Raw genomic sequence first — 18,499 nt, forward strand, 5'->3', positions numbered from 1 at the left:
ACCTTCTTTAGATGATTTTGAATGACGCCATTCCATGAATTGTTGCTTCAATTCCGGTGTAACGTAAGTCACCCACGTATCGTCGCTTGTGACAGTTTTGCTTAAAAAGTGACCATCTTCCTCACTGTACCGCTCAAGGAAAGTCAACGCAGTGGCGAAACATTGGTTTTATGCACCTCAGTCAACATTTTCGGTACCCAGCGTGAGCAAAACTTTCGATAACTTAAGCATTGATTCACAATATCACATAGAACACTTCTTGAAACTTGAGGAAGCTTACCAGATAAAGACGAAATCGTAAATTGTCTGTTCACTTTCACATTTTCATCAACTTTCTGCACCAAGTCTTCAGTGATGACACAAGGTCACCCACTTCATCCCTCGTCATAAACATTCGTGTGGGCATCTTTAAAAGCTCTAACTCATTTCCGTACCATTGTATAACTCATAATAATTTCGCCATACACTTCACTACTCTGGTGCTGAATTTAAGCTCGCAACAGGTGTGTGTGCTGCTAACAGATATAGGTACACATCGCACATGAGCAGAATTCCGACCGAATAACTGCAGCGGCGGAATTTCAATTCGGTGCCATATATATGTATAACCAATATTGAGAAATAAGTAGAACATTTATGCATACTTTAAAAATATCGTAGCTTCTTATACACGTAGAGTAACGTGACCGATGATGGTCACTCTACCTATGATGGCCACCCTTTGATATTTTCGCATAGACACAACAGGTGGCAGTAGTAATGCAGTGTGAAAGAAGGAAGTGACACGCGCAAAAGGCTGTCAAATTTGCGGGAAATTATGGTAAGTAGTATTAGAGTAACTGAGTTATGAAGTGCCAATAGGTACATTTTTCGGGTACGTTGTAAAATGAGACATGAATTCATTGCGTGGTTTTAGGCGTAATTTGTGTTACACATTATTCTCCCATTTGTGTCATTCTTGCTGTTACCAGAGGTTCAATTTCGACTTAGAGTGGTGTTCACAAAGTCACGTGTGTGCAGCCGGTGACGTCAAATGAGAGGGAGATTCTAGTATCCCTATGATGGTCACAGTGAAGGGTTCGTATGATGATCAGCGTGGCCAATGTGTTGCAATGCAAGTGGTGATTTCATAAAACCGTTTGTTATTTTTAAGGGTAAGAGAAGAAGACCTGAGTTCGAAAGGGGGTTTCCCCCTTGGACTGTTATTGAATATTCAGAAAGTGGATACACAAACGCTGCATTATTCCTCGCGTGGATACAATTCTTTCGTTCCAAGTGTACTCCTGGGCCTGTTTTTCTTCTTCTTCTTCTTGATGGACACTGCGCATATCTACCATCTTGAAACGCTGGAATTTGTTGCAGAAAATGAAATAAATCTTCGCTGTTTACCTCCCCACACCACACACTGGCTCCAGCTATTAGATAAGGCTGTGTTTAAGTCATTGAAATGTCACTACAATGCAGCCACAAACAACTGGATAAGACACAACCCTGGGGTGAACTTTTCTAAAAGAGATTTTGGCAGTATATTTTTTGAAGCTTGGTTGAAGGCTGCCACACTTCAGAATGCTGTGAATGGTTTTGCGGGATGCGGAATTTTTCCTGTAATGCCAAGCAAAATTCCGGACCATGCCTTTGTCGCTGACTTCGCTGGTGAACCATCCCCAGATTGCGCTGCACATGAAGAAAGATTTTCTGAGGCTGCTACAACTAATTCCCATCATGAAGTTGCTGAAGCGTGTTCAAGTGTAAGTGACAGTGTTAACCCTTGTTCTCCTATCTCGTGTAAACCCGACCAAGTTGTTAATTCCCCGTTAGGTAATGACAATCACATAAGCTTTTCTGCATTGTCCCCTGTTCCATTGATGAAGACACAAAGTATGGTAAGAAACAAACGTATGAAACCGCATAAATTCAATCCTGTTTTGCCAAATAAACTGCAAACGCTTCGCGAGAAGCAACTTAAAGGAGATCGCAAAGGCACACATAACATAGGCAGTAGCGATCCTGCTCCTCAACTTACTACGGACAACGTGAAACAAGCAATTCCGCAAACCCGTGGTGTTATATCTAGTTATTTTGTTCGTACCACTGGTAACAAATTTCCTGCTAGAAAAAAATTGAAGTTGTCAAATGATGATTCTGATCTTTGTGTGTGTTGTGGCAAAAATTACTACGAGAAAAGTGCTGTGAACAAAGTTGATTGGATTCAGTGTGTTTTGTGTAATCTTTGGGCCCACGAAACGTGCGAACAGTCATAATGTGTGCTGACGAAAACAAAATATTTTTGCGGAAGATGTTTTGATATGGAATATACTAGCCATAAGATATTGTGGTATCCAAGAGAAAGAGTGGAATGTTGAAAATGTTATGTTTAATTACAATTATCTTTAAACTGTCAAATAATACAAATGAGATTATGTACGCGTAAACTTAAATGTTAATGTTACACTTTTACTTAGAACAAGATATTTAAGTTTCTCGTGAGTTTTCAAGTAGGATGCACTAGCACTACTCACTGCTTTTCAACTAGCAGCTACATAATACAACTATTTAAAATGTATTCTCTTCAATGTGGCTTCAAATATTAGACGACAAATATCACTGTATTTTCAATATCTTATATATTATAGAGTGTTGCCAAACATACATGTGACTATTTGTTTTTAACACACTTAAGACTATTCTTCTTTGAGTGACCATCATAGGCGATGAGGGTGGCCATCATTGGGTATGGTATTCCTATGTTGGTCTTTGTGAACACTTTCACATTTCCGATCTGTTCTCTATAGATACTACAGGATGATTCATTATTTATCTGATAATAGTAAGAGGACAGAGCAATGGTTGAGCATGATAGTTTTCTCTTCAGCTATTTTGAAATTATAAGGAAAAGTTGTTAGGGGTGGCCATCATCGGTCACCTTACTCTATATAGAGAAAAAGACTAAGAAGAAAGCCAAATAAAAGACGTCCAGGACCCTGGTATCATAACTGGAGCACGGGTGTTAGCTATATGTTATAAGTAGTATGTATGTAAAGATGTTTGTGTGTGTAATCGTTAAGAAAAGATGAACAACACAAGACAAAATCTACTAGGTTACAACGTAAGTTGTTTTTAACACACAGCACATAAATAGATTTTTCAACTTCTTCTAGCCTGTCAATTTTTATTATTAGCAATAAAGCACTTTTATAGCGCTCTTAAACTTCATTTTTATCGATTTTCTCTAAATCTACGCATGTTAATTTACATTCAAGTATGCTACTTTCAATCGACTGATATATGTTATATATTACGACAATATTGCAGAAAAAAATAAATAAGAAATAATAGCATTTTTAAGTGTTATCCTGTTAACCATACTAGCTAGAAGCACTTGATGATATGCATTGACTGTTTTACAAGAAAACGGGTTGGTCTTGAGGATAAAATTCTCATTACCGCAATTTCAATATTGAAACCAATAGGACACAAAGGATCAAATGTAACAGCTGACACAGCTTTTAACATATAAAGGCTCAAAGGTTAATTACTGTAAAGTAAATCATTCAGTTGATTTCTAAAGTAAAGCTTCCCATATGGAAACCAAAGTGTCAAATTCATGATTAATTCTTTGCAAATACAATAATCCATTAAAGCTTTGTTCATATAAAACAAGATGCTTAACGCTTTTTTCATAGAAAACAAAATACTCAAGTCAATCTTTATTCATAGAGAATAATATACTCAATTCAGGCTTTATTCATAGAAAACTAGTTTATTTTTGCTATGCATATTTGATTATTCTAGTACAGCATTTCTGAACTTTATGTTCGTTTTTTGGCACGCTAACTTAAAATCCTCCGAAACATGTATAAAAATTTTACATTATTGCATATCTAACGTTAAGATACTTTGTACAATATTTTGATCATAAAAGAACATTACAGTGTACAAAAGAAATGCAATTCAATTACCGAAAATAAAAAATATAATTATTCCGTTATGTGGACCTGCATGCGAAATTAGTTTCTATGGCCTAACTTGCTCCTGAGAGATCGTTAGTTTCGTCGCAGCTGTAGCGGTGAACACTGTTTGTGAATACTTGTTCTAGCAGCACATTATTATTATTCTGTAAACCTTTGCTTAATATTTCCTTTTCATTTACTGATGGCCTCTTTTGAAATAGTTGATAGAATTATTTCTCGTAAAAAAATATGGTGCATTTCCAGAAGGACACAAAAATCTTTCAAACATTGGTCTCCAAATTCTACTTTTCTTTCCTTCAGGTTCAAGCATGTTGTTCCATTGCAGATTGGCAGCTAAAATTCCAAAAAGAAATTTTCGTCAATGTTAAAATATATATATTTACTTTTGAAAATGTATTTATAACTAATGCAGAATATCAGATAAGTTCTATATTCAGTTGATAAAAACTAATAATCTTTATACTTCTTCGATCACTGTGAAAATTAGGTTATTTTTCTATTGCTAAAATAAAATTAGTTAAATAATTTCATAGTAAACAATAAGATAATTATATTGACTATGTAACAGCCGGTCCATAAATTCGTGAATCAGGTTATAAGAGTTATCTTTAAATGTAATAATCTCGTTAAATGAAAACACACAGACCCATGTATGTATATACTGCATGCTTTGTAAAAGGAAAAAGGAACATGTAGATTCAAAATATTTTCAAAACAAATACTTCAAGTTTTCTCCATGTTAGTGTAGAAATTAGTAAGTGTGCAGAAGTGAAATTAAACGAGAGGAAGTATTTGATACTTTTCAACGTTTTGTAAAAATATATATTACGTGTATCATAAATCGATGAAATTTTGCTCAAAAAATAATAAAGAGTTTAGTTCCATTTAATTGTTTTTTTTTTAAATTAATGTCATTTCATGACTTTTGAACAAAAGTTCATTGATTATGACATTAGAACGTTGGATTACAAAAAAGTCATAACATTGAAATGCTATCTAGTGGATATATGTTATACGAAAAATACTTAATATGCAAAACTGATAGTAACATATAAACTACATTTTGAAGAAAAACATTGAGGATATGTGATAGCAGTATCATATTCATTTTACTTGAATTCACCTTGTTGTTGACACATTAAATTAAACATAATTGACACAGATGTAAGTAAACATATTACTCAAACTGATTATTTTAGAAATAGTCCTTGAGAAAGACAATTGTCAATTATACTGTTACGTTTGAGAATACAAAACTGGAAATTCTCGAATCTTTTCATACCGACAACATTTAATCATTTTATTTCACAGTAGACAGTAGTTCGTGATATTTCTTGGAGTTACTTATTGTTTGGTTTTGTACTAAAGAGTGAAGTGCTTACCAAATAAAATTTTCAAATATTCAGTATTACTTATGTCATAGTTTTATTTACGTACATACTGTATCTTCATATCTTCCTTACGTACATATCTACATATCATACATTCTTACCCTCTGCCAACAACTTTTGACTAATGTGGAAGCAATCCGGGGCCAAATAAGAAGTGTCCGGGATCTCTCTTCCGAAAATGTCTCCCTTTATTCGAAGATAATCAAAAGCTGAGAATGGTTGTAGGACGACGGTAAAATCATCACTTCCATCATAACGGCCGCTATTGATCTGTTGAAAGGAGCAAAATTAAATGTAAAATTCTGTTACATGTAACATTCTGTCAGTAATAAAATCATGTTACTTGCATATACATATTTGTATATCAAAAAGCTGTTATATAAACGTAGGCTGGTAGGGTTTATTGATTGAAACTTAGCAAAATTTCTTGCCATCTTTACAGCTTTAATTAAGCAATGAGATTACAAAGTATAACATTTCATTATAGTTGAATTCGTGCTGTTAGTGAAATAGCTAAAACACTTGTTTTTGATTATTGGTTATGTTTCTGCCCATAGCAGCCCACATGCATATTAAAAGTCAATTAATAAATTTTTGTTTTAAACTAAATCTGGAATCACACAAATCAAAGTTAAATATGTGAAGAATTCGAAACTTTGAATCCATAAAGTAAATGAACAATCTTCCATGTTTCCCGCCTTGTTAAAACCAGTTTAAAAAATCCATATCAAAACCCTATTTGCTCCACTATATTGCATAATGTTAATTTTGTACCGAAATAATTGATCAAAGAAAAATAAGGTTCAATATACAGCTGGTTAATAAACAGGTTGGGTAGTTGCCTTTTTCTCTCCTTGCGTAGAAATAATCCTCCTAATTGTATTGCCTCCTTCAAGATTAAAACAAAATATTACGCACATCATATGAAAATGAAATACTTATTGTCAATCAAAGTTCATCTAAAAGCAAACATTGGTGAACTCAACTCACTGTCAGATCTTCTTTCCAGCATAACAATTTCGTCTTGTTGAAAAAGGAAACTATTTAGAGGATGGAATATGATTGTTAAGATTTACTTTCATTTCTGAGTAGTCCAGAATTTCACTTTAATTTTATTTCCGAGTAATGCAGAATTTTACTTTACTTTTATTTCCGAGTAATGCAGAATTTTACTTTAATTTCTGAGTAATGGAGAAATTTACTTTACTTTCTGAGTAATACGGAATTAGTAACTATTATAAACTTGAATCGCAAAGTTGAATTTCGCTGCACAAATAATAGGTTAGTACCGTCATTGATGCAAATGAAACTCAGCCAGTGGTACCATGTTAGTGAATATTTAGTTGGTGCAATCGAAATGTTCGTGGAACATGTATCGCTTTCAAAGGGATTAAAAAATAAAAGCTAGAATTTATGATAGGTCAAAGTAGTATCCAACTTAGCCACACACTTTTGTCCTCGCGTAGCCAGCAATTGGACAAACAGCTTGATATTTCACAATCTTTCATCATCATAAGTGTCTTACTACTAAAAGGCCATTTACCGCTAACTGGAAAGCTTCTATATACCGTCTATCTTTATATCCTGAGGATTTATTTGTTTCAGCATCTATTATTAATTCGCAGGTGGGTAGGTAAAGTGCGTTAGGTCAAAAATTGCCCAAATTGAGTTATCATAAACACTAGATAGAGAAAAGTGAAACGAATGCTTGGGTATAGTGCAATAAATCATAATGGCAATAGTGGCGAAGTTATGAAGAGGTGTATTTTGAGTTACCTCAGATCGAAACAGAAATGGGTGTGTAGGATGTGTTATGTCATGGTGTTCATAACTTATCACATAAGACACGGTGTAAAAATATGATTGTGAGTGTGCAAAATGTGTTATGTCGACACTGTACTGACAAAAGACATTTTACACCGATACTTTTAAATTTAATTCATTAATTTACAAATTCTGCACTAGCTTGAAAACATTAAGAAACGAAATCAATAGTTCAGTAAATGATTTTACTTTTTGAAAATACTAATGTCTTTCACACAAATGTTTTATTGAATGCTGTTCAAATTTCACATTCTCCTTTCCATAAGGAAATGCCCAATAAGATAAGAACTCAAGGAAAGGATGATGAAGAAAACAGAAACAAGAGGGTACTATGACTTTAGGATTGCTTCAATAACACCGCTCACTGGCAGTCGTGTCTAAAGTGGCCCCGAAACCATCGGAAAACTGCTCGCTCGATGCGACAATTGAATAATAGCAGGAAATGAGATTGTTGTACACTGAGTAGTCATGTATGTTATTTTATTTTAATGTTGTGTAGAAATCAGACGTTGTGTTTAATCCGGTGCTTTCTAGAATACAATTACTTGACATGAGTGCACGGGGGGGACGAAATTGCTACGGTAGGCTGCTGAAAATCCTGAGGAACACGAAGAAAATGTAATGAAGATTCGAATATGAGGAAGTAAATGGCGCTATTATATTTTACAATAAACTTACTTGCCTGGTCTTTGAATACAGTAAATAAGCCTATTCATAAATTTGTGCGGTAAGATCATAGTTTGGATAGAACAATGTCGCATATGCTGAATTTGGTTTAGGTAGAGTTAGGTTCATTTGCTTCAGAAATATTAAATTAAAGATATGATATGAGGGATTGTATTTAGTAGACTAAAATTTTAGCTCTTCTAATTAAGAATATATTAGAAATGGTGAAGGTTCACATTATGTTCTACACAGAGAAACAAGTTGTCCTTTGTGCATCGTATGCATAGTTAGGTGGGTTCAAGCAGGCAAGTAGCTACCAAGGTACGAAAGCCATTATGCAAGGAATGCACAATATGCAAAGAATTTACCATATTATGTGACCCTGGCTGAGCTTTAAAGAGTGCGCAGATGTTCCAGTACGCAAATTTATATTTGACGAAGTATCTCATGAAATGAAATTATCGATACATAAACCACATAAAGACACATGCCCAACTTGTAATAAACTTATTTATTAATCAAGTCAGCTTGCGAGGTGAATAAAGAAGCAATACAGAAAGAGCTGGATGGCTATCAACAAAAAGAAGAATAGCATATGAGATGAAGAACTCCGATAAGGCAATTTCTAAAAATGACCTTACAAGGAATTCAGTAACATTTGACATGCAACAATGTCTTCCGACTCCTTCCTTGCAGTGTTCAATTGCTTTTAATAAAAGACAGTTATGTACATTCAATCTTACATGATTGTGGCAACGAACAGTGGACAGTGTTATAGCATTGCATGGCATGAAGCGATTGCCGAACGAGATGCTAATGAGGTCAGCTCTTGTATTTACGAATATCTGACTCATTACTTAAAGACGTCAAACATATTACCATGTTTACGGACACATGCGGTGGCCAAAAAAGAACCATGTGAATAGTAGTAGCCTCACAAGACTCAAACACATTCGAATCCATTGATCATAACTTTCTAGTTTTCGGCAACACCCATATGAAGTCAGACAATGACCACAGTATCATTGAAAAGGCGAATAAAATTAAATGGAAACATTGAAAATCCGCATGGGCAGTACTAATGGGACAATCAGCAAAGAATAAGCCAGTCATAGTATATGAAATGAAACGAAGATTTTCTCGATTTTGTTGCCCTTCTGAAAGGCCTTCTGCAACACAGAAAAACGAATCAAGAGGGAGAACGTCTAAACTGGAGAGAACTAAAATGGTTTAATTTTAAAGAAGGCGAAAAGGTTTTCATTAATTACGAAACATTCCTGAATGAGAACAGATTCCAACATTTATCTTTTACAAGAAGAGGAAAGCTTCCAATTCTGAGACTAGATTTGGCCTGCAAAGGACCTGTTCACATCAGCGTGAAAAAGAAGAAGAATTTGTTGGACCTGCTTCAGTTCGTTTTTGTAGCGTTTCACAACTTTTACAAAGAGCTTCGTACATCCTGTACAGCCAGAAACATGCATCCTGACAGCATCAAAAACGGAGATGAAGGTGCATACCTGTAAGTGGTAGCCTTCTTAGATATACAATAGTGCATTGAAATTAGAACAATGTGACATGTTGAAAAATATGAATTGGAACTTAAAAGAACGCATTGTAACAGGAATTAAAATCTAATATAGTTCTAATAACTGTAGAAGTATCTCAAGGATTTTTGTACTATTATTTCATAACTGTAAGTGGTCTCATTCTTGGATATACAATTGTGTTGATGTTCTTGAACAAAGTGAAGTGTTTGAAAGTGAACTGTACATTTTGGAACTGAAGAAACGATGTAATTAGGATAAAAATGTATTTCAGTACTATTAGTAGTAGCAGTATTTCCAGGAGTTTTATAGTATTATTGTCGGAATGTATAGAAAGTAAGGACGTAACACATTCTACACGCGCACATTCAGTTTAGAGTCATTGGAGTAAATTGAATGTGCGCATGTAAAATGCGCTTAGTCGTTTTTTTCTATGCATGCTGACAATAATTCTATGAAAATCCTTAAAAATTGCCTTGATCCGAATGATGTGTTTTCAAGTTATTAAAAACAGTCTTATTAGCATGAAGAGTTACCACACTTAATCATTCTTCCAAAACCGGATTTTAGATTTATGTCTAAACTTTCAAATGCGATTTCTCCAAAACACTAATTTTTGACTTAACGCACTTTACCTACCCACCCGCCAATTGTAACTGACTTCCTGTTAACCTTGTTTTCCTTCCACTGAACCTTCTACCATGTCCCTAAAAATATAATTTCTCCTCAGGTAGTGCCGTAACCAAAAAAATTTACTTTTCATGTCCAATGTTTGTCTAGAAGTAGATTTATTCGAAGTGTTATTATGGAAGGAGGAATTCAAGGCAACTGTGGGTAAAGGTGGAGATGGGTTTCTAGCCGTGTCTGATGATGAGCTTTTTGTTACTTAATATAGGACAATTCAAGTAAAGAAATCCAAGTACACATAGGTAATAGTAGAGACAGAAGACTTCAAGTACGATATTACTTCAGTGTAAAATAATTCCAGACAACCACTGGTAACTACACTGATGTTACAGGTGGACGAGGGTACTCATGAATTTCGATACGAGGAATTACTCCCCATGTATCATCAGTATTCTGATTATCCACAGTATCAATGGATTCTACAAAATGATTTGATTTCAATATGAAGAATTTCATTATGTATATATAAGGTGGTTTCTATCATGAACGGTTTGGAGTGGAAGATCCAGGTTCGATTCCTGGCAGAAATTCATGTGGTTCGGATCCCACATGAAGCTCTAGATTCACGTCTCATATGGGCTTGTTGCTAAAAGGGACGTTAAACTCAAACTCAAATCAAATTTCATGAGCGGTGAGTCATAGATAAACATCGTAGTATAGCTTGGGGTTAAAACTCAGGGGACACACAATGGTTTTCATAATCGCAAAGCCACCCTATACAATGTGGTTCCATACTATTTGCAACGTTTCTACCTTTCATCTACTAAAGCACAGGAGTGAAGATTAAATGTGAAGTTACTGCACCTACCAGATCCTCTTGTATCCTGTTGTATTCTCTCACTCCATCGACTAGCGATTCTGGATCTGTAAATGCACACGCACAGAACATAGACTGGAAAACAGCGCAATGTGGAGGACTGTGAGCAGATGTATGAGCCGTCAGGTCTATAATGTTAGAAACAAAAGACAGAAAAGTTATTTTTCAATATGCATTAAAGCTAATCAAACATACTCATTCAAATCCAACATTATTATTATAATTATGATTAACACTCTAGTTGTGAAGATACCTCGGATAACAATTTGATTTCAAACACAAGTTTTCCTCTTTTTTTCAAAATTATATAATCAAAAACAAAATGAAATAACATTCCTAAAGTTGCGTGAAATTGAACATCAATGAGAACGTTTTAAAAAGTTAAAAAAAATAAAGGCTCTGAAAAGCACAAAATAATAACAAAGCCCTTAAAACCAGAAAATATTTCATGACTATTTATCTATTAAAAAAACGTAAAGTCATGCCACTTCGAACAAATTAATATCTAATTTAGAATTGTTTATTTTTTTAAAAAAAATTCAGGTAGAGTAATAGTAATGAATTAACTTCTATCTTATTATTATTATTATTATTATTATTATTATTATTATTATTATTATTATTATTATTATTATTATTATTATTATTATTATTATTATTATTATTATTATCTGCTATCTAAAGCTCTTTTTGAAGTAGCTTTTTTAAAAAATATTTTATTTTCTACTTTTTAAGTGGGATTTTGAGGTCAGTTATTTTTCTATTAAGTTTTTTTTTTTAATATATTTCTAGTTTTCTTTACCCCAGTAGTTTAGTGTTGGTAGGTATGGAATGAGACCACTAGATGATAAGGTTTTCAAATAATGGCACGTACACATATTAATAGGTTGCTAGAGGATATACTGTGTAAACATTTAGTTTATGTCACCATATAGATTATGATGTAGTGACTGGAGTCCTAGTATGTTATGTGAGTTATATGAAATCATGATGGATAATGGCTATGTTTGTTTTGTAGTTGGAGGAATCTTTAATGAATTTTGAATATTCTCTGATTATATTGAAGGAATCATTTGAAACCATGATGGATAATGGCTATGTTTGTTCTGTAGTTGGAAATACTAAGATATTGGGAAAGCAAGTCGAATTTAAAGGTAATATGATAATAAATGGAATTAGTGAAATGAAGATACTTGTATTTATTGTTGGGAATATATCTCAGTTTGCCTAACAGTATTAGCATACAGTCATTTGGAAAGTGATTCTGCAGTTATATTAAGGTAAAGGTGCAGGGTAAGCTGAAGAGGTCCACGATTGAATATTTTGAAGAATCTAACCTTACTTTGTTACTAACATTTAGTTAGATACTTAAATTAAAGGCAGAGCAATATTTTCCTATACAAGACGCCACTCTACGAAACATGCGTGAACATTTTTTTAAAAATCAGTTTAAGTATTGCGAAATAATAAATGAACATACATATAGTGTTAACACTATCAGCTGTTGAGGAGTTTCATGGTCTATCTCTAAAGCCTTTTATCAGATCCTAATAAAATTTATGTATAATTCTCATGAAAGTACACTATTTGAAACTAAAGAAAAGAATAATCAATATAGATATAGTTAAAGTTATGCGTGAACACCTACACAATGAAGTCTGTTAATTACGATATTAAGATGGAACACGGATTTCATGGTCTAGTTTCAAACAGTATCATCAGATTTTAATAAAGTTTATATCAAACTGTTTTGAAAGCATATTTTTCAAATGAAAAGTAAGTTAACAAAATTAGTTGAAGTTATATTGATCGCCTATGTTGAAGTTATATTTATTATTCATACAAATATGGTACTAACACTCAGCCGTTGAGGATTTTCATAGTCTGGCTTTCAAAACTATCATAAGATTCTTATAAAATTTATATGTAACCACAAGAAAAATACACACCTTCAGACAGGAAAGTATAATCATATCGGCGCATCTGTGTTGAAGGTATTCGTGAGTATACACATATTGAAGTCGGTTGGTTAATTACTGCTTTTATACTCCGTTGAGGCGTTTTATGAGCTAACTCCAAGGACTTTCGATATGTCCTGACAAAATTTACATGGAACCAAATCGGTGGGCAGTCATGCTCTCTCAAACAAAGAATAATCATCAAAATCGGCACTCTTACGTCGAATTTGTGCGTGCACATACCGAACAATACAGTATGTTAACCTAGTGTATATGTGTATGATTTTTTCACAATTAATTAACAACCTTTTTTCGAATATTTTATATATAGAAACCTTCCTTGGAAACAGCTTATTCGATTAGTGAAAACCGCATCGAAATATGACCAACGGTCTTCCATATAATCGCGAACACCATTGCATACATAAACACATACGTATGAAACTGAGAACATCTTTTTTGTTAAGTCGGTCAAAAATTAAGTGAAATCTTCAACGTCTCTTTCTAGGCTAAAGAAGCGGATGGTTAATTTTAGTGATATGAGAATGTGACAGAAGATGGAAGAAACCATGAAAATACCCACGGATATAATGTTGTTCACCGGAAAGTAGAATGGCCGGGAAAACTGCTTACCAATACTTCACCGTTGAACTACTGACGAAACAAGGAGCTGTTATTGTATGTTTCTAATTGCTTGAGCATCAATTGATCAGAAAGATGCTGCGTGCTTTTTATGTCCACACAATGTACTATTTTTTGGCTACATTCAAAATATGATATTTACAACTATCACTTTAAACCTACTTTAAACATACATGATAATGATAACACAACTCTGTACAAAAATTATATTTTTCTGGCTTATCGGGGGCTGCGGCGACTCACACGTCAGTGGTAGGGAATTTACCTGTGGTACGTAGGATCCAACTCGTGCTAAGTGGATATCGTGGTTGATGATGAGCACTGTGTCATAAGCGCCCGAAGGTGGGACAGGGTGGGGCCCGGGCCTCCTGTGGCTCACGAAAAAAACTTAAATGTCTTAAAATTTTCTTAATACAACTAAAATAAATACCAAACGTAATATAGCAACCAGGGAGATGGGCCCCTCCCTAGAAATTTTTTTCGGGCGCCCATGCACTGTATGCATGTGGTTTATCGGGGTTCTCCCACTCCCTTCATTCCATCCTGTGATTCAATCTCATCTCCGCTGTCTCCTTTATCTAAAGCGGCATAATCGTGCGACGTAATACTGAACGACTTCATTTCCTTTAATATTTAGACTACCGGTAATCAATATTGTCCCATAGACATTGTGTTGTGTGAAAATAAAATAATTTAAAGTTAAAGTTTATTTAGAAAGACGTCACTCCTGCGTATCATTGATAGCTCTAGTAAGCACGATGGTTGATAAGTTTTGAAAGTGATATCAATATGGCTTAAAAACCCACATTTGAAAGTATCTTGAAACTATATTTTGTAATATTGTAATGAATTAACAAATTAAATTATATTTAATAATCTTAATGTAAATCAAATTATCTTGACTTATAGGCAAATCGGAAATGCATGTACACTGTACAATTATGTGGAAGTTGCTGAGAATACATGTAATCAACATCATTTTTCGAAGTGAAAAACATAAAACATCCAGCAACAAACTTTAATTTTAATAATTTCAGGGTACATCTCGAGGTTTTCATATTCATTACTCATTAATGAATATGTATACAAGGTGTTCCCGTGAACTGGGGATAAACTCGGAGTGATGATGGATGATAATGACTGACTCAATTTGAGAAGAGTAACAAGTGTCCAGAAGTTGGTCGTTTCCGAGACAGAGACCACCAGAAATTTTGTTGCAACGGGATAAAAATGGCCATAACTCGAGAACGAAATGTCAAACTAAGGTCCAGTTAAGGATAATATGCATTATTAGTACCTGAGATTTCATTATTGTATGAATGGATCGGAAGTGAGGACGATACAACGGTAGAATCAAAAGAAAATTAGAATATTTCGCACATTTGAAACAAAAAATATCACGAGAAATCGTCAATTGTATCCAATAAAATTATTTCAGATAGAAAGTTGTCCAATACCTGAATCGAATGAGAAGGAAATACGACTCTGCGAGAGCATGAACTACGGATTGGATGCAAGTTGTGACCGTAGGAAATATTGATAAAGATGATGGACAATCACAAAAGAACAAATCTGCGTTACAGGTCACTGAATCGAAATGTTTTGTATCCGAGTATGATCCGCCGAAGAGTGACAGGAATAGACACAATAACTGAAAATCTGGTTCTGTCAAAAGAAGTACGTATCCAGCTGTTGCAGCTTTCTCCACGAGACCAAAGTATGATTTTTCTCGTTTCGTTTGGTAGATGTAGTAGGAAATATTGTCTCGTCTCTACTACAGGGCCACGGTGGCTCAGTGGTAGAGCGTTCACCTCTGGTGCATGGGGTCCCGGATTCAATCCCAGCTCCCGCCAAGTGGACTTTGTGGTGGACAAACATTGTGTGCGTGGGTTTCCCGGGGTTCTCCGTTTTCCCTTCAGTTAATTTAGGTATTGGACATCTTTCTACCTGATACAACTTTATTGCGTACAATGGACGACTTCTCGTCGCATTTTTTGTTTCAACTGTGCAAAATAGCATACTAATTTTGGGGCCTACACTTGCGCCGCCTTTACTTGCTATCCATTCCTACAATAGTGAAATCTCAGGTACGAAAAACACATATTGAACAACCTGACTTTAATCCGACATTTAGTTCTCGACTCATGGCCATTTTTGTCCCAATTCAACAAATTTTCAGTGGCCTCTATCTCCGAAACGATGCACTTCCAGACACTTGTTCTTATTCTCAAATTGCTTCTTTTATCGCCCACTATCATCACTCCGAGTTTTTCCCCAGGTAACGGACTCACCTTGTATATTAGAAAATTATATTTTAAATTATATTATATTTAAATTATATTATATTTAAATTATATTATATTTAAATTATATTTCTAAATTAAGACGACAAAATAGTAGGTGTGAAAAGGAATTTTTGAGTTGATTGAGTTGAGTTGATTTTGAGTGTAACGTCCTTTCTACCAACGAGGCTATATGAAACGGTACCTACTGATTAACGTGGAATCCGAGATACATGAGCACCCGCCGGAAATCGAACCGGGGTCTCACACGCGAAAGTCGCGTACGCTAACCGCTTAGTCACGAAGGAACTCAAAGGCAATTTTTATTTTTTTCTTCAAGGAAATGATTTATAGATCTTCTCGCTTACAAACTACAACTCGATTGCTAATAAAAAATGAAATATCAGATCAGCAAAGGTAAAGTTAGGAACTCACTCATTAGGGGAAGAAGATTGACAAATGTTCTTGGTAAATTGTCTCTTAAATAATCCAAAACCTCCATCAACTTCCTTCTATGATGTTCGGCCGAGTACTCTTCTTCGTTGAAACATTTGTAAGAACATATATCGTTATGTCCAATAAGAATGGTTAACATCTGTTGAAAGAAGAAGTACAGAAAGTAGAAGTAAGTAATGTGCTTAAAAGTATTTACATTAGGAATACGTTAAAACTAAAATTTAACTTTCTGCCAAACATTTCTTGGTTATTGAAGTAAGTTACGGAATTAAGAAATTAATTGTTTATGCTATGACCAATAAGTTACTCAAATGTTAGTAAAATATTCGAACTGGTTACTTTTAATTGATTACAATTATACAAATAAACAGAGTGGAACACTTATCTTGATACGTCCTTGTAATCTTTAAACTAATTCACAAAAGTCACTGGAATTTTGTCCCTTCCAAATATAGACAGAGAGCATTGCTCGGCATACTCTTTGATACCACAAGATTAATAGTGTTGCCAACCCAACATAAAGTTGTATTTTTTAAGTAGCACTACGTCTAGTTATTACTACTTCAAATCTACATGTTAAGCGAAAACTTATGATGTTATTATTCAGTGTTGGAAAGTACATTATCATAAACTTCCGAATTTTGGTGGCCTCTACACTAGTAACAACGCAAATGAGAAAGACAGGGCAATAGTCGGTCAAAGTATTTTAGTGCCTAATACTATGAGTTCTACGAGTATATACCGGATTTCGAATGAATAGAAACAAAGTTACAAGGGATTGAAAATATGTTTTCTTCAAAAACCCTTATTTCTAGAAACTGCTCAGGTATTCAATTTCTTAGATGCTTTTCAGTAGAAGATCACAATGCCGTTTATGTCTCAAACCTTTCTGGAGAGACTGTAAACACGGGTAAAGTTTGCAATAAGGGTCATTTAACTCGAAGTGGCAAAATGGTTGTGAAATGGAATGTACTGAATTACTCACTTCAAGAAGCTTACAGTCCTTCGATGTAGTCTCCACCAGCCTGTTGAATCCTTCGCCAGATGTCTGGTAACCGTTGAATACCTGTCAAAACCCAACTTTGTGAGAGATCGTTGATAGTGCACCCTAAATCAAGAACAATGCTGGGAATGTCTCTGAAACGTTTGCCCCTGAGAGGTTCTTTCATTTTTGGGAAAAGATCAAAATCGCTCGGGCTCATATCCGGGAAGTATGGCTAATGCTCCAGTACCTCCCAACCCCATCTTCGTAACAGAAATGAAATGAAATCTTTAAGTTTTACGTCCCAAGGTTATTGCCGGTTAGGCTAATGGAGACTGTGATGATGAGAGATGGGTGAAATGGTGGAATGAAGAAAGTGGGAGGAAACAGGAGAACCCCGAGAAAAGCCCACCACAAAGTCCACACGGCGCGAGCTGGAAACGAACCAAGGACCCCAAGCACCGGAGGTAAACGTTCTACCACTGAGCCATAGCGCCCCCAATCGTCGTAACAGAATCTCTACTGAATTTGCCGTATGGCATCTGGCATTGTCATGTAAGAGAATTGGTCTAGACTCGAGGAGATCTGGACGTTTGCGCTGCAATGCTGGTCACAAATGGTCACTGAAGCATGAAGCATAATATGCAGCATTGACGGTAACAACCGGTGGAACTTGATGTGAAAGGATAATGCCTTCGTGGACGTATGACATTATCATAATCACCTTCACGTTTTCTGGCTCTTGCCTAAACTATTTCGGTCGTGGAGATCCTGGGTGGCGCCATTCACTTGACTGACGTTTCAATTGCGGCTCAGGAGTCACTGAATCTTGCCCACATTTCGTCACTTGCAATAATACAGTACAAGAAGTCATCACCTTTCTAATTGTAACGTTGAAGGTATAGATGTGTACATTCCCACCTATGTCACTTTTGAACCTCTGTCAGAGCATGGGGTACACATTTGGCTGCAGTTCCCCGCATGCCAAGATCTTGTGTTAGTATGCGGAACACTGATCTGGAAGAAATGTTCAGCTCCTGCGAAAATTCACTACAAGTCCAACGCCGATCACCATGAAGTAGTGTCCGTAGTCTACCAAGATAAATTTCGTCCGTAGTCGTTCTCATATGCCCTCCACCATGCATTTTGTCTGTTCATTGTCCTCCAGCCTGAAATACTGCAACCCATCTCGCCACTGTTCGATACGGTAGAGCAGCTTCACCACAGGCCTCTACTAATCATCTGTGACTCGTCCTAGCATTTTACCCTCGTGCCACCT

At 35.2% G+C, this 18,499-nt stretch overlaps 1 protein-coding gene across 1 annotated transcript in view; it reads right to left on the minus strand.

Moving 5' to 3' along the window:
• Nucleotides 1-3,754: 3,754 nt before the first annotated feature.
• Nucleotides 3,755-18,499, minus strand: part of LOC145667273 (phospholipase B1, membrane-associated-like) — a 47,330-nt gene continuing 32,585 nt past the window's right edge. Inside the window, exons 5-8 of the mRNA XM_081734905.1 lie at nt 16,218-16,377; nt 10,892-11,028; nt 5,464-5,632; nt 3,755-4,304 (exon numbers count right to left, since the gene is read on the minus strand). Of these exons, the coding sequence (XP_081591031.1) occupies nt 4,147-4,304; nt 5,464-5,632; nt 10,892-11,028; nt 16,218-16,377 (624 nt within the window). The 3' untranslated portion in view covers nt 3,755-4,146. The remainder of the gene's footprint in view (nt 4,305-5,463; nt 5,633-10,891; nt 11,029-16,217; nt 16,378-18,499) is intronic.

Source organism: Thermobia domestica, chromosome 1 (assembly GCF_964235325.1).
Source record: "Thermobia domestica chromosome 1, izTheDome1.hap1.1, whole genome shotgun sequence".
Classification (NCBI taxonomy): Eukaryota; Metazoa; Arthropoda; class Insecta; order Zygentoma; family Lepismatidae; genus Thermobia; species Thermobia domestica.